General features: G+C 45.3%; 2 protein-coding genes across 2 annotated transcripts; both read right to left on the bottom strand.

Annotated features, from left to right (window-relative positions):
• Positions 1-2999: 2999 nt before the first annotated feature.
• FOXL1 (forkhead box L1) lies at positions 3000-6187 on the bottom strand. Its single transcript, XM_044987506.1, has one exon. The coding sequence runs from the start codon at positions 5206-5208 to the stop codon at positions 3964-3966; it is 1245 nt and encodes a 414-aa protein (XP_044843441.1). The 5' UTR covers positions 5209-6187; the 3' UTR covers positions 3000-3963.
• Positions 6188-14154: 7967 nt separating this feature from the next.
• Positions 14155-16868, bottom strand: FOXC2 (forkhead box C2). Its single transcript, XM_044987414.1, has one exon. It carries the CDS (start codon positions 16312-16314, stop codon positions 14920-14922), a length of 1395 nt encoding a protein of 464 aa, XP_044843349.1. The 5' UTR covers positions 16315-16868; the 3' UTR covers positions 14155-14919.
• Between the last annotated feature and the right edge of the window lie 7362 nt (positions 16869-24230).

Here is a 24230-nt window from a genome sequence, read left to right on the forward strand (position 1 = left end):
CTTATCAGCCCATCATGCTTTATTATACAAACTCTTTCTCTGTCGCATACATTAGTCAACTGTCAGTGCTAATTCCAAATCGACGCTCAAAATAATTAGACTCATTCTGATTTCACTCCAGTTGGTGTCATACCAGTATGTCTATTGGCATCACCAGAGTAGGTGTGATCAAAATTAAGCCCATTGTGACTTTTTAAAACAGCAGCATTGCATTGACCACATTCCGCTCTTCCAAAAAAAAGGTGGGTGCGGGGTCACATCCCACAGAAAATAAACCTCCACAAAATATAAAAATTAACATACTCCGAAAATCTGCCTGTGGACAAAAGACACCTACTGTAGATGCTGGGCTAAATTCTAGTTTCATTTTCAGCCATTAAGATGGCCGCCTGGCTGTGGACAGCCCTGAAGTACTCACCGGCACAGAGAAAGTGACTCAGACACATTTCTTAATTCTTTCTCATGATACGAGGGCAAGGGACAGCCAACAGCACTGGACAAAAGATCATTTTAAACAATGAAAGGAAGCAATCTCTTTTCCAGAACTCACAGTTAACTTGTGGAACTCGATTCCAAAAAATATCAGTGGGGCCCAGAGCTTGGCTGGATTTGACAAAGGATTTGCCTAGCAGTTTCCCAATTTGTGGTCCATGGACAAGCAGTGGGCCAAAAAAATCTCTCCCTGTTCTCCACAAAGAGCTGGGTTGCTGGCTCAACAGCCCTGATCCACCTCCAGCCAGGACACCTGTAGAAGGAAGGAAGGTGGTGGATCTGCCACTAGAGGCTGCTCTTTTATAAAAGGGGCTGCTGTTTCCTTCTCTTGAAGCCAAAGAGAAGCCACCTGCCCCGTCACACCCGGATACATCATATGTTGGAGGGAAAGGAACTGGGATAAAAGTGGTTACCTTGGGGCCTAGGCTGGGTGCCGAGGAGCCACAGAACCAGAGGGCTAGAAGGCCAGGGGAGTAGGCTGGGAGACAGGGGCAGGGATAGGACTGAAAACCCAAGAAGTGAGTGAAATTGAATTGATTTTTGGCAGGGATGTTTAGTTTGTGTGAGAATGGGTGGGGTGGGGTGGGGTATTTCTGTGCATGGCAGTTCTCAGTCCTACACCAAAAACAATCACTCCCCCGGAGAATTACGGTAGCTGCTAGAGGAGGGATGTTGCCTAATGTTGAAGTGCAGCCTGATTTGGAGGAGAGGGTTCATTACAGGATCTCTCTATTGAGAGGGGGCCCACACTGCAAAAAAAGATGGGAACCTTTCAGATTAAGCATTGATAGGGCTAATAAGAACATTGACCGTTAGTTACAGCGGCTAGAGGTTTTTGGTTTGGTTGTTTGGATTTTTTTGGAGATATAAACTCGCATGATTCAGAGCATAAACCAACCACTAAGTGAAGGGGTTGGGGGGGAAATTACCATATGGGCAGGCTGTTCCATAATTGTCCACTATAGGATTTCTTGCACCTTCCTCTGAAGCATCTGGTACCGGACACCACTGGAGGCATGATATTGAACTAGATGGACAACTGATCTGGTCTGGCAATACCTATTTTCCCATGGATCTTATTCCTATCTCAGCCAAAGGCAAAACACCCATTGACTTCCATGGGTGGAAGGGAACGCCTCTTCAGTTCATACACATGTCAAATTCCCTTTGACTGCAGTGGGAGCTATGGCTGAGTCAGAACTGTGCGAGGCCTAACCGATACAGGCATCGTCCTGGCTCTTTTGTGCCGCTGCTTAAGAATGACATCACCACCCTGACCCTTAAAGGACTTCCATGATGTCATCCACCATCCCTGACACTAATGAAGCCTCCTTCACAAGGTGGCCATGTATTTAGTTTGCTGTAATACCTGTATCAAGTTACACATGTGAACAGCAAGTCAGAGGAATAAGTGGGAAAGTAAAAATATTAACCCTTTCAGTCTCAAGGGATCCGAGTCAAATACTGTGGGGCTGTCGTGGTTAAAGAGAAGTGGGTAAACTAAACTAAACTCCATATTGCTCAAATGAGAAGGGAGTCAACACAGTTTATCCTTGGCTACACTACTGTGTCTGAATTTTACAGATCTGCTAGGGGGCTGGAACTCCTTCACAGTTGTAATGGCTCCCCTATGAACTACAGGATTAGATCGTGCCATCATTTTTTGGAACAGCTTTATCTACAGTTGGCATCATACTCGGTAGGGTTTTTTTTTTAAATAAAATAAACAAGTTGTCATGCTTACCTGAAATCCCTTTTGCAATTCAATGACAAGCATAAAAAGCAACTTTTCAGTGGTGGTGCTGCTATTTTTAGAGAAAAGGTTGGTGCATTGAATGTATATGTTAGTTTAAAAATGTAGTTAAGCCTCTCTCTAGGTCAGCACTACCTCCCACGGCTCCATGACTTTTTGTACTTTCCCACATCAGATAAGCTGAGAGTTATTTGCAGATTCTGGATGTTCAGCTCCTGAACTCCACGTCTAAATGCAAATAGCCCCGGACTAAGGAGCTGCTAGGAGATTTCAGAGAAAAGCCCCAGACCATCCTGTGGGGAAGGGCAAATGATTCTGAATACGAGCTTTGCCCACAAGCCCAGCTCTTCCTCTGCAGCCACTGGTCTAGGGGGTTATTTAAAGCCAGACTCGGCTGTGTGGGAGAGAGAGGTTCTCTCTGTCCTCCGAAAACAATGTCACTGACCCCTTCTTCAGCATCTTGTAATGCACTGGCCGGTTAAATGCGTAGTGTTACATTCTCTCTGAGCTACTGCTGCTCCTCGAGCAGCCTCTGAGAATTAAATACTGATAGTAATATTACTGTCAAAATCCATCTCTTCTAGCGTTTTTACAGAGCCTTATTCCCTTTCTTCACTCCTCGCCACTCCCTCCCCCCCCCCCAAAAAAACCATTTCCTTCAGCAGCGTGAACTGGGGGTGATTTTTTAAATAATCAGCCATATCCCATTGACAAAATACTTTATTGAATATAGGTTCGGCTTCATAATGAAAGCTGATAATATAAAAGATTTCCAAAGGGCATTTGCCCACTAATATACAAAGAAAGCCTCGATATTTATTGAAAGAATTTTAAAAAATGCTCCGGTTATAATGCAGCTAGCAGAAAATAAAAACATGTGGGGACGGGGTTAGTTTATTGTTCTTGGTAGACGTCCAGTTTGTAATAAGGTAACTCTCAGATTAACGTTTATTATTTGATCAATGTGCTTTTCTGTTTAGAGCATCGGATTCCATCTATAAAAATTTGCAGTTTCTCCATTGCACATCATTCCAAATCTGGTGTTCTCTGTAAACAGCTTCAGTGACACAGACACTATCAAAATACAATAAAAACGCAAGTACTATGCAGTAAAACACGCCATGATTGTATACAGTCCTGATTCAAAGCAAGCAGGATTGTTCAGAAGGAAACTCCATTTGTCATTATGTTTAGCTCATCTTATATGTCATTTATCTATCTATTCGAATTATTTAAATTACCAGGTTGGGGTTTATTAGGCAGCATCGCAGCGATTGTTTATATGTGTGCGGGAAAATATATGTATTAACTGCAAAATCACACACACACACACACACACAAGAAAAATGATTAATTGGGGTGCATGGGGGTCGTTTTTTAACGTGAAAGCAAAGCAGTTGGACAAAAACAGGTCTTAAATGCATGATGGATGGCAAGAATAAACCATCAGGCTGCTGTACTGCAAAACATAATGCAAAACCTCTGTAATATTTTTTGTACAGACAACGTAAAAAAAAAGTTACCTTAAAGTACATTTGGAAGAAAAAATATCAGTCAAGAAATCTGCTGAGAAAGAAACGGTTGAAAATGCCCTAAAATCCTAATATTCTTAACCCAAGTAATTAATTCTTGGTTTTATATCTAACTATATGTCTACGATCCAATTCCGTGTGTGTATATAATTGGATATCAAATTGCATTGCGGGGCGGGGGGGTTGTTACTGAAAATTAAATACCGTCTCGGACAAGTGAAGAGGAAAATAGGAGAGAAAGGGAATCCCGATCTGATAAAATCTACCTTGAACTTGGGAATCGAGCATCAGGGAAGCACTGAACGCTGGACAGACATTAGCATTAGCTGCCAGGGACCCACTGATGTATCCAGCTGGCAGGCTCTCCAAAGCCAGCTTGGAGGCGCTCGGGTGCCAGCCTCCCTCTGCCTGCGCGTCCCCTTTGGCTGGCTTGTGGAGGGTGTTATGAGCTAAGATGCTGTCTATACTGAAGCTTTTGGACTTCTCCGAGCTTTTCGGAGGCATTTGATCTGTCCCGGCTGCAGAGCCCACCTGGCTCTGGTTGGCACTTGGGGAGAGCATGCGTGCACCAGAGGTGGGTATATGCTGACATGCCGGGGCCTCTGCCAGCACCGTCTCCTCCGCCTCGCCCTCCGAAGAGCTCTCCGCCCTTTCCCCCTCGGGAACGCTTCCCTCCTTGGAGGCAGGCGCAGGGACCTGAGGAGCTGCGCACCTGGATGGGTGGGGATGGCCCCACGGGGCAGAGGGCACCTGTGGCTGAGGAGGACCCGCTGCTGCCAGATTGCATCTCCCAGAGCTCGCTTTGTTCTCTGCTGGGGCCCGTGCATCCCTGGAGGCGCAGGCTGGCTCCAGGTTCCCCTCTCCTGCGGATGCAGCCTGGCTCCCCCGGAATCTCTTCGGTTGCACATCAGCTCGGCTGCCAGCGGGCTGCTCCGTCCCCTCCTCGGCCTCTGCCTTGCCCCTCGTCTCCTGGGACCCCGAGGCTTTGGGCTTCCTTTTCCTCCGCCGGTAGTTCCCGTTTTCAAACATATCCAGGCACCTGGGGTCTAGGGTCCAGTAGCTGCCTTTGCCAGGTCTGCCTTTCTCCCGGGGCACCTTGACGAAGCAGTCGTTGAGGGAGAGATTGTGCCGGATGGAATTCTGCCAGCCTTGCCTGTTGTCGTGGTAGAAAGGGAACCGCTCCATGATGAACTGGTAGATGCCGTTGAGTGTCACCTTCTGGTCTGGAGCCTCCTTGATGGCCATGGCAATAAGAGCGATGTAGCTGTAAGGAGGCTTCTGGGGAGGTTCCTGCCTGGAGATCACGCTAGTGGAGGCGAAGCTTAAAGCAGCAGGCAGCCCAGCCCTATCTGCCCCGTACAGATAGACCATGGAGGAGCCATTGAGCGGGCTGCTCATTGGAGGTAGATGGCTGCTGAAAATATGGCTCATCGCGGATGCGGTTTTAGCTCCGGATCTTTCCCCTGGCAGATCAGAGCCGTGAAAGGACAAGGAAGAAACCCTCCAAGAGTCCACCGGGGACCTATTTGTGTGAGCTCAGACCCCAACCCTGCCTCGACGAGTTTGTTCTCCCTCTGTCCCGGCTTCATCGCTCTTTTTTTTTTTTAAAGAAAAAAAAAGTTAAATAATTGTTGTAAGTTTGCTCTTATATGTTGACTTAGCACTGGAAAATAAATTGTCTCCGATAAACAGTCGTTTGTGTGCTCAGCCCACCCACATTAATTAAAATATCATTGCTACACAACTCCAAGCTCCCTCCACGTGTCTCTCTGGTACCAGCCAATGGTTCGCCGGGTTTGTCCTTCATTTGTTTATAGCATTAGTCTGTTGATAAGTCTGCCCACCCAAGTCGAATCAAGCTGTGTTTATTTGGAAAAATTTCCGGGCACCCAATATATAAACGCACTGATCTGATGTTTGAAATATCACGTCCACCCTTTGACGCTGTAAGCACACAGTCAGCAAAGCAGGATGTACGCGGCTGGAGCTCAGAGGGAGCAGGGGCAGAAACTCCTGGGTAGAGGAGAATTTGGTTTTTTTAATGTATCAATACGGAGGAAAACAGGCAATGACATGGAGCTGCAGGGAAGAACCTAGGGGTCTGTCTCTCTCTCTCCAAGTGGAGAACAGGGATGAATCCTCAACTGGTGTAAATCAACGTAGCTCCACTGATTTACACCCGCTGTGGATCTGGCTTTTTGCCTTCCAACCTGCAGTGATTGCTCCTGAGACACAGCACAGACACCCAAGCAACGAGGTTTGCATGGACGATCCAGTAGAAAGGACATTGTGTAAAGCACGTCTGGAGACAGTTGAAGCAAAAGATTAGGGGAGCGATCCAACCAGGTGTATGCGCTGAGAGTGTCTGCTGCCATTTGAACAGGCTGATTGTACCGAGTGACGTTAATCTAGTCTCTTTAACCCCAAGGGTGAGGAAAGTCCCCTCACTGGTAGTGAAATCCAGCAGGAGGGGATTCTGTCTTCGGACCTCAGGCCTGCGGCTAGTGCAAGGGGACGCGACTTCAGCAATCCTTCTTTTTCGAGGAACCAAAATCGAAGGGGATTTTGATTATTATTTGGGGGTCACAGGGGGATTGCAAGGAGCCACCGCGCTCCATAAAAGGCGAACTTGGCCGGCATGTGGGGGAGGTTTAGTATTTGTGAATGCAGGCCTGTTGCTTTATATTATGTACTTTCCTGTTTATACCAAGGAGGGGGATTATAACAACTTTACAAGTGCACACAGCTGGCCGGTGATTACATTAGGCATTTGTGATGCTCTTTTTTGTATAAACGCTCAGGTTTGGTTTTTGTTTTGGTTTTTTTTTATTGACTGATGTAACGATTTTAATCAAAGGTACTGGCTGAGTCGGATTCAGAAAGAGATGTCAGCTTTTTAATGAGGCCGATGAACAGACCCCCACTAAGCGTGGCATCTAATGTGATATATTGACAATCAGCTCACCATTCTCTTTGTGGGTGAAAAGGACAGATTCTTAGGGCCCTGGTGTGTCCCCAGTTTTTAAAGCAGTCAGTGGTGGGGCGGGGGGGTCTGCTACAAAGCGATGGCGAGAGATGACCCATGGAAACTGACTAACCTACGACCCGATGCATTTTTAGGAAGCTGTGTAAAGGCAGATCTGAGTCATGCGTTTCTGTTCTGATTAGAGGCTCTCTGCCTGCCTCCTCTTCTGGGAGCACAGTGTGCTCAGAAGGAAACCGGGCCACGATTGTAGGATCTGATCCAGACTCGAATGACTTCCCTGGGCTTTGCATGGAGCCCATACCGAGGGCCCATCAGCTTTTAGTGCGAGCCCTCGTTTGAGGGGAGCAAGCAGGATTTGGCCTCCACTGGTAACTTCTAAAAGTAAGCGGGAAAATTAAGTGTGCCGTTAGAAAGCAGGGTCCCGATTCTGGTAAAACTATTGACTCGAATGGGGCTTTTGACTGAGTGCAGGATCGGGCCCTTAGTGCATCATAAACATCACGCTCCTTTTTAAAAGGCTAGCTGGGAATTCCCTGGGGGTTATCCCCCAGGTGCCCAGCGGGAGATCAGAAGCGGTGAAGAAACCTGATTTGATTTCTGCATTTTCAGATGAATCCAGCAGGGGTTCAGATTAACAGCTGGAGTAAGAAATCCTCTTGCTTTGGATTTGCAAATTAGTTTTTTTCAAAGTGGATTTCAATTCTGATGTTCTCATTTGTTGTTGCAGATTGGGACCTCGCTTCCACAGAGCCTGTTTATTAATAGGATTGTGACTCTTTGATTTCAGGCATTACTTGGTAGAATTAAACCAGAGGGAAATAAATCGAACCTATTAACACGGCACATTTCAGAGAGTCAGTAAACTGCAAACACTTTTATTTGATATAAATGATCCATATTAGCAAGCGCCTTTCACTCCCGGGGGCTGTTTGATTGTCCACATCCAGCGTGTGCGAAAAAAAACCCTGGCCCTTGGCTCAGTGTAGAAATCAATTCTCCTAAGCATCTCTTCGTTAAACATTATTTCACATAAAACCTCCTTGTGAAGGGGGCTCTGTGGATCAGGGCTGGAGCCCAGCTGCTTTCACTCATCTGACACCTTATCGACATCCGCAGTGGAGATTTTAAACGGGAGATCAACGTTTAGCGTCGCCCCCCCCCCCGGCTTTATTTAAATTCTCACCGGCTCTAGTGCGGCTCCTTGAGAAATCCAAGCAAGAAATATTAAAATAATAAATACTCCCCGTAGATGGCTGTGGGCCCGGGATGGACACAGGCTCACATGGTCCCAAAGAGGTTTGCTGCCTCCTCTTTTTTTTTGTACATCGCTGCGAGAAATTCCCCCGGGAGGCAAAGAAGAGACGTTCGTCTCGGGTTGAAACCCACCAATCGGAGCGTCCTAACAGCTCATTCGCTGCCTGGGCGCGTTACCCTCCTCTGCTGCCCTGACCCCCTGACATTAGCTGCATGGGAGCAGCCATCGGTGTGTCTGTAATCCGAGCCGCTCTAATGACTCTGATTGCCACAGTGCGGGGCTGGGAGTGAGTGCTGGAGAAGCTACGTGGGGAACTTTCTTTCTGCAGGCTGGGCACGGGAATCTATCAATGTCCCAGGCTCTTTAGAGACCCCTGGATGGACCTTCTCCTCCTTAAAACCGGGATCCGTGTCCCTTAAAGGCAGCAGGACAGAGGGGGACTGTCATAGCAGAGAGACACACTTGGCAGCATAGAGGGTGTGCAGATTAGCAGCTTTCCTGGTCAGGGAGCAGAGACTGAGGTGTGATATCTGTAGCGTCTCCCCCCAGCCAGTACCCCCTGCAAGTTATTAAAAATGGTCGATAGCCAAAATGTTCAGACTTGGGTGCCTAAAGTCAGGCACCTAAATCCATATTTAGGCAGCCCAGTAAAAGCGATCTGATGTTTAAAGGTGTTTAGCGTTAGGCATCCCCGCTTGCCCACCTTAATCTGTATCGTCTCACGTTATTATTCCCCGGCTCTCTAGGCCTTGGCATCATGAGAACTAATGCTTTGCAGCTGAGTCCGTAGCGTACTGGAGCAGCCGTCAAGTTGTGCTCAGTGTCAAATGAGAACAAAAAAACACTTTGCCCTTTGCACGATGCAAAGCGGATGTCAGCGGCAGCTTTAGAGCTGCGAATCTCTCTCACGGAGGCACTTTCTACCTAACTCCTTTTCGTCTCTTTTTCCACGCCCTGCTCATGGCTTTCAAGTACTCTAGAATCTATCCCAGGAAGGAAAAAGCTACACAAATGAAATACTCACGAGGCTGGCAAGAAGATGCTGCAAGGGAGGCGGTGCTAAATGGGGTGTTAATATATTTGTGCAAACCTGGCAGGTAACTGGAATGTGATCTTAATTGGTCTGGGTAGGTTATATTTTGGGGAGTCCCTGAATGGACTGCATTTGAGTCCTGTAGCACAAAGGGAAGTCGCTTGTTTGATGCTTTGGATTGGCAGAGCTGGAACAGAAATACAGGGTGGTATAAAGCGCTGTTGGTTTTTGAACACACTTTTCTGATCACAACTCATAGCCAACCTGTGGAACTCTTTGCCAGGGGATAGTGTGAGGCCAAAAGCATAACTGGGTTCAAAACAGAACTAGATAAGTTCATGGAGGACAGGCCCACCAATGGCTATTAGCCAAGGTGGTCAGAGAGTCAACCCCAGGCTCTGGGTGTCCCTAAACCGCTGACTGACAGAATCTGGGGATGGCTCACTCATAAATTGCCCTGTTCTGTTCATTCCCTTTGAAGTGTCTGGCACTGGCCACTCTGGGAAGACAGGATGCTGGGCTAGATGGACCATTGGGCTGAGCCAGTGTGGCCGTTCTTATGAATTAACGTTCCTGAGAAGTGGGGGAGGGCTCAGTAAACCAGGCAGCAGATCTGAAGTCCCAAGCAATTTTGGCATGACAATGTATTGATAGTGCTACCTGTCCACCCACCATCCTCATTAGCCAAAATAAACCCCCAACAAGGCTGGGTCCAGCCGAGGTGAACTCTATAGTACAGCGACTTCCCTGATATAAGCTGATCTTGGCCCAGTTAGTTTGCACTTGAGCACAACTCCTCATTGACGTATTTGGGGCGTTGTGCCTGAGTAGCGGCTGTAATGGGATCGGCTCCCTAATGGTGCACTGGGATTTATGTTGGTCCCTCACCTGTAAGCAAATACACTGTAGGGCCCGATCCTGCCAGGTGCTGAAGCTGTCCCTTCATGAGGCTTACAGGTGAAGGTGGCGTCACACCATAACATGAGTCGGGATGGGGAAGTATTTGGACTGGCAGAACTATGAGATCATCCGCAACTTTCGCAATGGACGCGACTACTTTAAATGCGCTAAACACAAACACACAAACAAACACACACCGATTCTGCTTCCATCGAAGCCAATGACAAAACTCTCCTTGATTTTAAGTATCAGATGGGTAGCAGTCTTAGTCTGGATCTGTATATATACCTGCCCCTGGAAATTTCCACTACATGCATCCGATGAAGTGGGTATTCACCCACCAAAGCTCATGCTCCAAAACGTCTGTTAGTCTATAAGGTGCCACAGGACTCATTGACTTTGGTAGGACTGGATACAGCCCCCCCTCCGACCCCCAATAAAGCCACGTGAGTCAATCGTGTTGGAAAGAACGACGGTGTCCCACGCTATTGCTGTGAGGACTCTAAGTTGGGATATCTGGGGTATTTGCTGTTCCTGGGTGACTCTTGCAAAGCAAGAGTCCAGACAATGTGACTGGACGGTTTAAAGATTTTAACTGTTATTTTCAGCACCTTTCTCACTCCCCTGGCTGGTTTAAACCACCTGAGGGACAATAATCCAGATCGGGTTAAAGCCTCCCCCCCCTCCTTTTTTTTTCTTTTGCAAGAAGCGACTTTAAAAAAAAATAAAACCACCACCTCACCAAGTCTGAACAAACTAGTGATTAAATTCGCTTTTACTGCGAGCATTTCAGACAAGGTTGGGGGGAACACGCCCGTTGCTTTTATAAACGACCAGGGAATGATTTCACATGGAAAGAAACCGATAAAAACGACTTCCCAGAAAGTTATTGTTCTCTTTGAAAAAAAAAGTTTCTGTCTACAGATTTAAAGAATAATTCACGAATGGTTCCCCTCACGTGACTGTGATGTAGAGGTCTCCTTGCCGGGAAAAAATCTGCAAGGAGATGCTGGAGTCTGTTTTCTCCTTGAAGATTTTCGACTACAGTGCAGAGGGAAAGGCAGAGGTAAAAACGCTACAGCTGTTTCCAAAGGGAGATAAGGATGAAAGCTGATCGTCAGAAGGGGAAATATAAGCATTTAAACCTAAAATGTTACATGCTCAGCACCCAAAGATTCCCAGGGATAGATTTAACGCTTGGGGTTTTTCAGCATAGCTCAGAGTTGCTCTTGTCCGCTGCTATGGAACATCATACACCTACTTGGAATGTCTTCATCTGGTAAATGGAAAAAATGCTTTGATTGTAAGTGTTTGCTAGGTGTTATTATTCTGTTGGGTTTTCCTTTTTTAATAATAAAAAACAAATCAGGAATCAAAATGAGCGTGCCCGTATTATGCACGGTAAAATAAGGTTTAAAAAGAGAGCACAAGGCTGAAAATGAACAGCGCAGCCCCCAGGCATGCAACCGGTTCTGAGATCGACGGTCCAATCTCACAAACTTTATACGGGAAACACAATTCTGGGCCCAAAACTGCTGCCACCAACTACTAGGAAATTAGCTAGCTGCTGAAACCCGGCCATTTTTTTCAGGGCCAGATCCTTGCAGCTTGGGGACAAGGAGCAGGGAGCCCTGTGAGAGAGACATTTAAGTGCTTTCTTTTCCTGGGGATTTTTATTTTATTGTTTAATATGGCATGGTCTTGCAGGAAGTCAGCCACCCGGAGAAGGGGGAACTTCTAGAGACAGAGACAAGGATGCATTGGACCTATCTGAGACTATTCACTTTGAGTGGAAATCGAATAAAAATAATTTAAATACCTGTTTTTATTATTATGACTAATTCTCCTTTGGGGGCTTTTTTTTGGTTGTATAGTCTAGCCGAGATCAGGCGGGTAGGACTCGATACTGGGTCTGGGAAACAGCTCGAGCCTCAGCGAAAATGGAAATTTGGAAACGCAAACAAGGGGGTGCTGCCCGCAGCCTCTGCACGGTCCAGTGTCCAGTGTCCCTCTGGAACTGTCCAGCAAAAGAGCAACTTTCCGGAGAGCCGCAGCAGGCGTGTGAAATGCCAGCTGAGGGAAAGGGCTGGTGGCAGCAGCGAGGGGCTGCCCTATTGGGGAAAAGCACACGCACCTGGCTCTGGCAGTAGCTTCAGGAGGTCGAGATCTGCCACGGGGAACTGCTTGATCCCAGGCAGCAGCTATTACTAAAATGCGATTGCAACGAGAGGACATCGTGCGGCGAGCTCGGACCGCATGTTGGCACATCATGTGTCTACCCTGTGCCAGCCTGAAACTCCCCCAAACCCACTCTCTGCTGAGCCCCCATCCAGGGCCTAGTGCCCGTTAGACAAACAAGGAAAAGCTCAAGGCCGAATTATCTGGGCAATTTAAGGACAACAGCAGATCACCTGTGCCTGCATCCCCATAATTCGCCCCGGAGGCCCTATGTTGGAGAGAGAATCTGCCACTGGTAACTCCGGCTCAAGCAAGGAACCTGTTAAGGAGCAGAAGTGGCAAGTTTAATGTTAGTGGCCATGAATATTCCTCTGTCTCCCTATCTCCCACACACACTTGCAGGGGATTCTCACACACAGCCCGCCCTCTCCCCACCAAAAAAAGAAGCAGCATCAGCTTGAAAATCCAACCTCAAGCACCTGATTTTCAGCTCACTGCTGATATAAGGCTGCTGCTTCACTGTGAGCTGGGGGAAAATCTATTAAGCGAAAAATCTCCCCCACTTCATTATAAGGAGGGGGGGATTTGGGGAAGGAGAGTGTATTTGCGCCTCTATTTTTCCTCCTTTTCCCCCGCCTTGCTATTTTATTAATAGACAAAAAACCTCGAGAACTTGGCAAAAGTAGCTTGGGTTCTATAGGAAGGCTGCTGAAATACAGCACAAATTATTCTTATGGGCCATGTTTCATTTAAATCAAGCGTTTCAACGCAAGCGGCCAGAACTCGGCAGCAGATGGTATTTGCCAGATCAAAATCAATTCGGGTAATATGTCTACCATGACTTACAGTATGTCTCCTCCGGCCATCTATTCACCTTTTCGTCCTAATAGGTGATTCGTGTTTTTTATTTTTTTTTATGGGAGGAGATCTGGATATTAGCCTCCTCAGCAAATTTTATTGTGCTGCATTTATATTCTCCGATTCCATATGTTAACATCCATATGTATTGACAATCTTCGCAGCTAGCACCTACGTTCGTTGGGGAATTATATTATTCCAATAAAAATTAACTTGACAGAAACAAGCTGTATTTAAAAACGGCTCCTAAGGCCATTTTTATCTAAAGGCTGCTTTATTCTTTACCAACGTGCTAGACAATCCTGTGATGGTATTTTTTTAATTCTGACTAAGCGACAATGAGCCACTGCATTTCTGAAGCATGTTAAAGTTGCTTAGAAGAGATCAGAAGGAAGAGATGGTTGGCAGCTTTAACATATCTGCTGTTAGCCCCAGGCATTTATAATGAGAGCTCAGATTGGGGATAGGAAGCAGAAGATGAAGTCAGATGAAGATAGATCTTTTGTGCAAGAAACGAATAAAAAGAAAATGCGTTCAGACAGGGCTGTAAAACCATCCTAATATGAACTTGCTGGGATAGTTCTTAGGGTTTCGTAATGGGATCCAGATCAAATGATATTTCTTATTATCCTCACAGGATGTTATTAGTTTATTCTTCCTATACACTGTTGTTTTATCGGGGCATATTGCTGCTGCACTGAGAGGTAACTGGCTACATTCAAAGCACCTCATAAGGCCTACATCTCAGTAGGTAAATAAAACTGTCAAGAAAAAGATTAAAATAAGAGTGATTAATCAGAACCTATCCTGGTGAGGATTCTTTCACTCACATCATTTGCGGATTGGAGAATCTCCCTCCAGTTTCAAGCTGGCCAATTGTCCTGGATTTGCAAAGTGTTCTGCAAATCTACAAATCCTGGGACGCCCCTTTAAACGAACCCAGGGACGCCTACATGTTTTCATGTCAGCTATGCTATTTCGTCATGTGAACTGAGCCTTTGTTCAATAAATAATAATTTAAAAAGGAGTAATAAACCTTTAGTCTCCAGGAAATCTACTTGGTTTTAACATCAACGTGTTCCACGTTTTCTGCCTGAAAAATGGGATCGGAAAAATGGCAAACACACACACACACACACACACATACATGCGCCAGACTTTGAGCAGAAGAAAAACAACATGGATTTATTTTAAGGTAAGTACAACGATTAAGACCACATAAGACAAACAAGCGTGAAGTAGAATAAAACCAAATAGTTCTCAGGAATGATCAGGGTGGAGACTATTATACAAAATATCACACTGTCGTAAATTTAAAAAAAAAACCGCATCAGATACTTTGTCTTTTTTCCTAAAAATCCACCAACAAAAATAAATTATTTCCTCGTCTTGTAAGAAGAACAGCTCTAAAGAGGAAGAAATTCTCTTGCATAATTGTACAAAAAAAGAAAGGAAGAAGAACTCACTTGTAATTAATTGGGCTGTTAGGAATTGTTGGGCAACATTAAAAAAAATAATCCAGTGAACGCAACTTTAAATATTATATTAACGGCTCTGAAAATTAGCCTGATTAGAAATCCACACATTTTATAGCACAATAAGAGAACTTAAAATACCCCGGACATATATTTTTATATATATAATATATACTTTTCTTTTTAATCGCATAATGATCGCTGTGATATTGGTCCATAACTTATTTTCGGAGACCTCCTATACTTTAGCATATAAATTTGCCACTTTGTTTAGATAGCTCTCTATATATTTTAAAGACATCCCTTTTCAAGTAGAATTTACTTGTCTGGAATTTAAGGATGATGGAAGAGGATTAAGGGTCTATAAACTCTTTGGTTCCCAGGTCCGCTTAGAGGTTGTAAAAGCATTTCCTTATGCAGTCTGTTTAATTGGCCTACCCGGGAGAGTCAATGCTAATCAATACTTAGTGCAGTCATAGGAATAGGGGGTGGCGTGGCGGTATATGGAGGGCGTGGATCTATAGGGGATCTGACAGCTTGTGTTGCCGCTCACCTGATGCTCGTTGAGGGTCGAGCTCTCAAGCCCCAGCCGGTGAGAGTTGAACATGTCCCGGACGGTGGGAAAAGTCTGCTGCTGGGCGCCGAACGTGTGCCCGGAGAGGTGGTTGAGCTCGCTGCCGTGGTTGAGGTACCAGGAGCCGGCCGGCTGCCCGGGCCCGCCGCTGGGGTGCGGGTGGCTGGGGGTCAGCGCGCTCTCCTGGCTGGAGGCCAGGTTCATGGTGGCCAGAGGCGAGGAGGTGCCGTTGGGATGCTCCGAGATGGCTTCTTCCAGCGTGGTGGGGACGCACATGTGGCCCGACCTGTCCCCGGTGTACAGGCTCATGGCCCGCATGCTGCACTGGTAGCTCCCGCTGGTGTCCATGCCCTGGCCGCACGCCTGGCTGTAGATGGAGGGCTGCGCCTGGGGGTAGCCCAGCGGCAGCGAAGCCACCAGCCCTGCCCCTGTCCGGCCGGAGGCGGCGCTCCCGGGGCTCAGCTCCCCCGGGGGAGAAGTCCGCAGGGTCATGATGTTCTCCACGCTGAAGCCCGGCAGCCCGTTGCCGGCCGGGTGGTGCTCCGGCAGGGAGCTCTCGGTGGACACCGACGGGGTGGAGGCCACGCTCCGGGGGCTGCCGCTGCCCGGGCTCAGCGTCTCCACCTTGGTGATGACCGGCAGGTCGGGCGAGGAGGCCTCGCTCTTGATGACCACCTTCTTCTCGGGGGCCTCCTTGGAGAGGTCCGGGCTGGAGACGCCCGGCGCCTTGGGCGGCTCCTTGGGCGGCCTCTCCTCCTTCTCCTTGGGCACGTCTTTCTTCTTGAAGCGCCGGCGGCGGCGCAGGAAGCTGCCGTTCTCGAACATGTTGTAGGAGTCCGGGTCCAGCGTCCAGTAGCTGCCTTTGCCCGGCTTCTTGTCGTCCCGGGGCACCTTGACGAAGCACTCGTTGAGCGAGAGGTTGTGGCGGATGCTGTTCTGCCAGCCCTGCTTGTTCTCCCGGTAGAAGGGGAACCGGTCCATGATGAACTGGTAAATCCCATTCAGGGTGATCTTCTTGTCCGGGGCGTTCTGGATGGCCATGGTGATGAGAGCGATGTAGCTGTAGGGAGGCTTCACCAGGTCCTTGGGGGCCGCCGGCTGGTGGTGATGGTAAGGCCCGTAGGAGCGGCCCATGCCGGCCGCGTACTGGTCAGGGTGGCCCGAATAGACGCTCATGTTGCTGTAAGCCCCGGCGGTCCGGTAGTAGTTCTGCTCGCTCAAGTAGGGCACCACTCCCAAGGCGTTGGGGTCGGAGACGGAGTAGCGAGCCTGCATCATGGATGGGGCTCCCCCAAATCGCAAGGCGACGGAATCACCGGGGGAGGGGACACGAAGAGGGTAGGGGTTTGGGGGGAGAGGGGTTCACCCCAACGGGATTCCTCTGCAGAGGAGGAGGGCGAGGGAGGAAGGGGAGAGAGTCTGAAACACAAGCTGCCCAAATCCAAAAGGGTCCTTAGCAGCAGTAAATCAGCAGCATCCTTCAGAGTCGCCAGGAGGAGCGTGCCGTGCGGATATCTAGTGATCTCTCTGGGTTTGGGGGGATTTTTTTTTTCAGAGGTGGCAAAAGCTGCTGCTAAAAGGGAGGCAGAAGCAGGGAATAATTCTCGCAGGCAAAGAAAAGTCTTGAGGGGGAAAAAAAGATAATTCTTGCAACAACAACAACAACAACAACAAAATCTTCTGGGAGGGAAACCACCAAAACGTCTTGTGAACTCAGAATCAAAATAAACGCTAAGGTTGTGGATGAGCGTGTGAGTCCAGTGTGAGTGTGTGTGTGTGAGAGAGAGAGTGTGTGTGCGCAGAGCCACCGGCGAGCCCCGCAAATGCTAACTCCCCTTATAGGGTTTGGGAAAGTTTCAAAACTTTTCTTGCCGAAGGCGAGTTTTTACTCCTCTCTGGCCACGCCTCTGCCCTCGACTTTGAGCCAATCGCAGTGCACTTGGGGACGGCTTTGTCCAATCAATGGGCAGAGAGAGAGAGAGAGGCCGCGGCGGAACCGCGGTGCTAGGACCAAGGTAAACGCAGAGGGGTTGTATGTTTTTTTGAAGGCGTTGGAAGGTAACGAGCATCCAACGCGGCTCGTTAGTGACTTTTGTTTGCTCGCAGTAGAGCTTTAAATGACATGAAATGCAATATATGAACGGGACAGATTTTAAGCAGTAAGCCCTGCCAGTTTTATGACGAGCTGATCGCAATGATCAGCGATCAACTGAAAACGTGTTCCCGAGAGCTGTGTTATTCCTCCAGGTTTTTAACGGAGGAAACCTGGAATGCTGAACAAACACAGAGCTTCCCATTTAAAATACATTTTATTTTTAAATCAAATCACCCTCCAGTCCTCGGGTGGCTATTCAGAAGGGGCTGTTCGTTTTCTTGGGTTCTTTCTCACACGCTACTTGTAGCCTCGCTACCTATAAAAGTATTAGCACTGAAAGCTATGGGATGGCACACCTCACGTTTCATAGCATAGGCTGATATCAGCTCAAATAGCCGGCACTGGGATCTTTGGGGGGGTAGCACATTTGCAGATCCCTCTAACACTTTCAAAAGAATTGAGAAAATAAAACAAAGTAATAAAAGTCCCAGGAGAAAAAGACCCATATCGAGATGAGTTTTCTTGCGTTTGTGAAACCCGCCCCTCCTGCTTTCCCTAATGATTTCATTACAGGCAATCAGATTCGGTTAATTAGGGACGCATGCTAGCGGAGTGTAAATTCCTGTATTTGCAAAGCTGCTGTGAACTGCACTGCACTGATTGTGGATAACGTTCATCTCAAAAGCAGACGGATGAAGAAAGAAACAACCTTTCCTCCCGCCCCCAAGTAAAATAAAAAGCAAAAAAAAAAAAACCCCAAACCACCTCCCTTTGGATCCAAATTTCTGAAAGGCGAATTTAAATTAAAACGGAATAAAATAGCTACAGACCCAATCCGTGTCCGCTGCCTATTGAAATAAGGCCCTCCGTCTATAATGTACTTCATGTGACTTTTAAAAGATCATCTAACAATATGGGCAGAGCAAAATTCAGTCTTCGGGAATCGGTAAAGCTTCAGACAGGGACACATTCAACAAAAAGTGAATTTCGTGTGTGTGTGTGAGAGACAGAGAGAGAGAGAAAGAGAGAGAGGTGTCTCCTTATTTATCTTAACAAATGCACTCAGCACATAACTATCAAGGATCCAAATGGGGTAGATATTGCAGGGCTAATGCTCATGCCTGAGAACTACTGAGAATCACAACAGCTATCTGTGAACGTCTTAATACAAACGGGAACGTTTTTTTGCCCAATACTTTAAAATCCACCAAAAACCTGGAATGGGCATTGATTGTAAAATGCAGTTCATTTCTTGAAAACTTCCACCTTCGTTTTGATGGCAATAAATTCAAATGATGCGCATCGATTTCTTGATGTAGAATACATGCCCGGGTGATTTTCACAAAAGAATAAAAAAGCAAATTATTTTTGAGTTGCTGGTGTTTCATTTAAATTAACGGAGAAACGCGGTTTATTTAACAGGTTTTAGAACGACTTCACATTTTTAAACTTCAGCTTTCAGTACAACACCACTTCTGATCCACCCTAATTGTTTTAAAGCACACAATAAGCACACGGGGACTTTAAAAAAAAATCATATACAAGTTCAAAAAGCTGTAAACGCCAAACTCTGCCCAAAGAAACGCTGGCGGGTTATAGCTCTTTGACCTACTATTTCCTAAAGGTTTACGTTTTGTCTCAGCAAATAGCCTTGTTATTAAACCCTTACCTCCCATCAGTTCACCGCTCTCAAAACTTTACCGAGCGTAAGTTTCTAAAGAAATCGAAAAGACGCCCTGTGTCCCCGCATCACGCATTTGGAAAATCGGTGGCGTCTAAATCCAAAGACTCTGAACAGCACAAGAAAAAATAGTTTCAGCCCCAAATGAGAGCGAGCTAGAGAGATCCTTGCTGCCAGGAGCGCAAAGGTGGACAAGAAATATTCTCTTTTCCTGGGAAGGCTCCGGCTCTTTTTGTTTTCCCCTTTCGGACTCCCGGGAGCAATGTTTGTCTGAGTTATTTGAACAACAGCTTCTACGTGCCTAGGGGTTTTGTCTTGAATTTTTGTATTTACCCTGGGTGGAAAACAGTCCCCTGACCCTTTCCACTACCAGAGTCCCCCCCCCCCTTTGAAATGTCCTTGCAATCTTGGAGAATGTTATTAGGAGAAACAAGAAAATTGCAAAGACCCTGTTGCAAAGACTGAAATAATCAGACAGGAGATTTGTCCCATTGTTTTTCTACAAAGGCACCAACAGAACCACTTGCTCTGGTAGCCAAGTGAAGCTCTCCTCAAACATCACCTGAACTCCCCACAGAGAGTCTAGTTTGCTCACTTTGTGGGTTTTGGTGCCCTCTAGGGGATACGGAGGAGAATTAAAATATTTTTCTGTGCAAACGTTCTGGGCATTTGATGGTAAAAATGTTGGTGCTGACACCTTATGGACTTCTCCCGGCAGAGCAGTCGTAGTATCAACAATTTATCAGATGTCAGACACGAGCTTTGTATATTAGTTTTTGCGGAGATTGTCCTACGAACGTGTGTCAGTAAGTGCCAGAAATGGGAGTCAAGAGTTTATTCCAAAGAAGAAACAAGCTTTGCACAGGCAATGAAAAACTAAGCTTAGCTGTTCCTGTGAGCACATTTTTCCTGCAAAACTATATGCACATAATTGCCTTAACTCTAAGCATACGCATAAGTCTTTGCAGGATCAGGGAATAACCCAATAGAGGTAGCGCTATCATGGGGGGCGAGGGATAGCTCAGTGGTTTGAGCATTGGCCTGCTAAACCCAGGGTTGCAAATTCAATCCTTGAGGGGGCCACTTAGGGATCTGGGGCAAAAATTGGTCCTGCTAGTGAAGGTAGGGGGCTGGACTCAATCAATGACCCTTCAAGGTCCCTTCCAGTTCTAGGAGATTGGTATATCCCCAATTACTACCTATATTAAAAATGGGTATGGGAAAATAACCCAAATACACACAGAGAGAATCAGTTCATAGCAGCAAATGAAGATTCAAATGTGTCTGACTCAAAGCAGGTTGGTTAGTTTCAACCCTGACTACCTTGAGGAGCCTTTATTGTTTCCTGTTCAAAACGTTATCCAGCACTACAGAAACTTGTTTCATAACAAGCCAGATCTAACACAATTTCAGCAAAAGGAAGCAACATAGCTCCTTTTGTTTTTTTGTTTGCTTTTTGCAATTTAGTTTTTCTCTTAACCAAATGATATTGAGATTCTAGAGTTGTCTTTACCTGAATTTTGTATAGCACTGCCTATGATAATAATAATTTGATTAATAGTTCTTCAAACCAAAGCATTACAAGCAATTACCTTACTGTATTCGTTTCATTTCCAGGACAGAAAATAAAGCACAGAAATGCATCTGCACCTATTTTTCAGGTTTCATTTTCAGGAAATTTGCAAGCTTTCTTTTATTGCTGTCCTTAATGTGTCAATTTCTGAGGTTGGAGAAAGGATTTGCAATAAAAGGTGCTTGCAATAATTGTGGAGAGTACCGGAAAAATACAAAGGGGATTTGGAATCCAGGCTTTTAGAAGCATTCCTTGGTTTTCTTCTTCTTCTAAAACCATAAAACACTTCAAGAAAGATTTTCACATTTTCCCTTCTAAATCAAATGCTTGAATATTAATAGGTCTTATAAGACAATGGTTTATATTTTTCTATTTTTGTAAGCAGTGTTGTAGCCTCCTGGATACCAGGAGATTAGAGAGACAACGTGAGTGAGGATTTCTTTTACTGGACCCACTTCTGTTGATGAGAGAGACAAGTTTTTGAGTTTGAAAAGCTCAGTGTAAGCTTGAAAGCTTGTATCTCTCACCAACAGAAGCTGGCCCAGGAAAAGATACTACCTCACCCACCTTGTCTATCTTTCATTATAATATGCTCAAATTTTAAAGCAAAATTAATAGGTACTCAGATACCACAGTGAAATGTGCAATGCGTGAATTATAGTAGAATAGACTAGAATACTCACTTTTATTAGGGATATTTAGGGACTGATCCAACTTCTATTGACACCAAGGAGAGACTTTCCATCGATTTTAGTGGAAGCTGGGTTGGGCCATTAATGCTAAAGCTTGAGTTGGTAATATATGTATGACAGTAAGAAAAGAGATCTTAGAAGTGATTTTGAGCAAATGGGATTTCAGTCTTATGGGATCAAACAATAGCTGATGCACGAAACCTTTAAAAGAGGCCTCAATTGTTAGGCAAGTTGCTAATTTAAGAGCCCATCCCTAAATATTCCTAAACATATCAAGTCCAGTTCTGCTTCCCATGGAAGACCATCTCTTTTAAGCAACTTTTTTTTTTGCTGGCTTCTTAAGATAGATAAATTTAATTATCTATCTATCTTAGATAATTATATGGCCTCTAATCTGAGTGTCCCATAATCATTAATGTATTTATCTTCACACCACCACTGTGAGATAGGAAAATACTATCAGCCCCCATTTTATAGGTGGTAAACCGAGGCATTAAGCTGCTAACTAAGTTGCCCAAGGTCACACAGGAAGTCTGTGGTGGGCCTGGGACACAGACCTCCCAAATCCTAGGCTGGCCCATGGGACCATCCTTCTTCTCTGATATACAGTAGATGATTTCTAAAGGGGAAGAGGAAAATTATAGGCACTTCAGTCCACACAGAGGAATTATCCTTCCAAAGAGTCTGCTTCGTCAGATTGAAGGTATCATAATTACCCTGAATTAAAGAGAGGTTGTAAATAGCTCATCAAGGGCCTAATCCTGAACTCCCTACAAAGACAAATAAACGATCCATCAATGTTGTTGGGAGTTCTGCATGAATCGAAAGTGAAGAGTTGGCCTCCAAATCCTCAGACATCTGATTCACATGGATGGTCTGTTATGTCTGGATGAGGAACCATTGACTTCAATGGCACTTGGTTTTGGTGTACCAGTCTTCCTGGATGGATCCCATTGCCCATGTCCCTAATTGCTTGTATTGAAATCAGGGTGAGTCTCACCATGGACTTCAAGAGAAACCACATCAGGCTCCAGGGTTATTGGGACTGTTCTGCATTTAACCAAACATGTTCATATTAATCAATGTCCAAAAATGCATGGTGAACTTCGAGCAGAAAAGACAACGAGGAGTCCTTGTGACACCTTAGAGACTAACACATTTATTTGGGCATAAGCTTTCGTGGGCTAAAACCCACTTCATCGGATGCATGAAGTGAAAAATACAGGAGCAGGTATAAATACATGAAAGGATAGGGGTTGCTTTACCAAGTTGACCTGACCAAGTATGAGGTCAGTGTAATGAGATAAATCAATTAACAGCAGGATATCAAGGGAGGAAAAATAACTTTGGAAATGGTTAGAGAGTGGCCCATTACAGTTGATGAGAAGGTGTGAGTAACAGTAGGGAGAAATTAGTATTGGGGAAATTAAGTTTAGGTTTTGTAATGGCCCAACCAGTCCCAGTCTTTATTCAGACCTAATCTGATGATATGCAGTTTGCAAATTAATTCCAGTTCTGCAGCTTCATGTTGGAGTCTGTTTTTGAAGTTTAATTGATTTATCTTGTTAGACTGACCTCACACTTGGTAAAACAACCCCCATCCTTTCATGTATTTATACCTGCTCCTGTATTTTTCACTTCATGCATCCGATGAAGTGAGTTCTAGCCCATGAAAGCTTATGCCCAAATAAATTTGTCTCTCTAAGGTGCCACAAGGACTCCTATTGTTTTTGCTGATACAGACTAACACGGCTACCACTCTGAAACTTGTCACTGAGCAGAAAAGGTTTCCTAAAGACCTGACTTCTTTTACATTTATTTATATAGATTTGTCAGAGAAAACACTTATGCAATCACTGCCATAGCAAAGAGAGAACGCATTTGTATCTGCCCAGCAATACATCTGTAACTATTCAGAAAGGAGCATCCTAATTTTGTTCTGCTTTCTGGTTGGCAGAGTAACAGTCAGTTCTGACTGTGGATGTATATCAGTAGCATCCAATCCAAGCAGATTAGAACCTAAATTCATAAGCCTTCTCCCACCACCACCCTTTAAAATAAACCTAGGTTTCATTGTTCCCATGACCCTGTATTCCACTTGATACAGGAATGTTCAGATTCTTGAAACTCTGTCTTCCCTGAGTCATTTTTTGAATATTTGAATTCTATAAATAATAATAAATACTGTAATTTAATATCCCATTAAATTTAAGAGCGAAAAATGCTATTTTGAATAGCATAGGGAAGTGAAATTCAGTGTAAAGATTTTACATTGTTCTGTTCATAAACTACTGGATTTAAATGAAACTGTAATTGGTTGTGAGGCTTTTTTATTAATGTGTTTTTCCAGATATAGAACGCAATCAAAAGAAAGACAAAGATATTTCTATAACCTTTTTGGACTACACTGTGTTCTCAGTTTTTAAGCACAATTCCCTACTGATTTCCACTTTAAAATTTATGGCACAGCATGTTCCTTTGTATATTTAATTTCAAGAAGAATGTCGCCATTGTTCATGAATTTGGGCCATGCAATCATTTATATTGTTCTTATTAAAACTGAGCTAAAAGACACCTTGTAATCCCCAGCTGCAGACTGCTGGATTATAACATAACAGTTGCCCACCAATGAGGACATTTCAAAAAAAGAAAGTAGAGCCAAGAATATCATACCCAGAAACTCACAAGAGGATACTTAATTTAAATCAAACATTCCACTAAGGCTCCTTATTTGGAATAGGGCAGAATTCTATAACAACACTCCACTGCCCCAAAGCTTGAAGGCTCAGTAATCCTGCTGGTTTTGAGAACTGCATATACAGTAGAATTTGGCTGATGGATACATGCATGACAGGGAAGTACCCCAATTAACAAAATGTCCTTTATAGCATAGGATCCCGTCCTGCAATACTTAATTAGAACAAATTCCCATTGACTGGAAGAACAAACATACTGACTCAGACCAATGATCCATCTAGCCCAGTACCCTATCTTCCAACAGTGGCCAGTGTCAGGTGCTTCTGAAGGAAGGAACAGAATAGGCAACCATTGAGTAATCCATCCCCTGTTGTCCAATCCCAGTATCTGGCAATCAGAGGCTAGGGACACCCAGAGCATGGGATGACATTACTTACTATCTTGGCTAATAGCCAT

This window comes from Mauremys mutica, chromosome 14 (assembly GCF_020497125.1).
Source record: "Mauremys mutica isolate MM-2020 ecotype Southern chromosome 14, ASM2049712v1, whole genome shotgun sequence".
NCBI lineage: Eukaryota > Metazoa > Chordata > Testudines > Geoemydidae > Mauremys > Mauremys mutica.

Excerpts from the sequence above, each read along its gene's own strand:
- FOXL1 (XM_044987506.1), bottom strand. The coding sequence starts at position 5,208 with ATGAGCCATATTTTCAGCAGCCATCTACCTCCAATGAGCAGCCCGCTC.
- FOXC2 (XM_044987414.1), bottom strand. The coding sequence starts at position 16,314 with ATGATGCAGGCTCGCTACTCCGTCTCCGACCCCAACGCCTTGGGAGTG.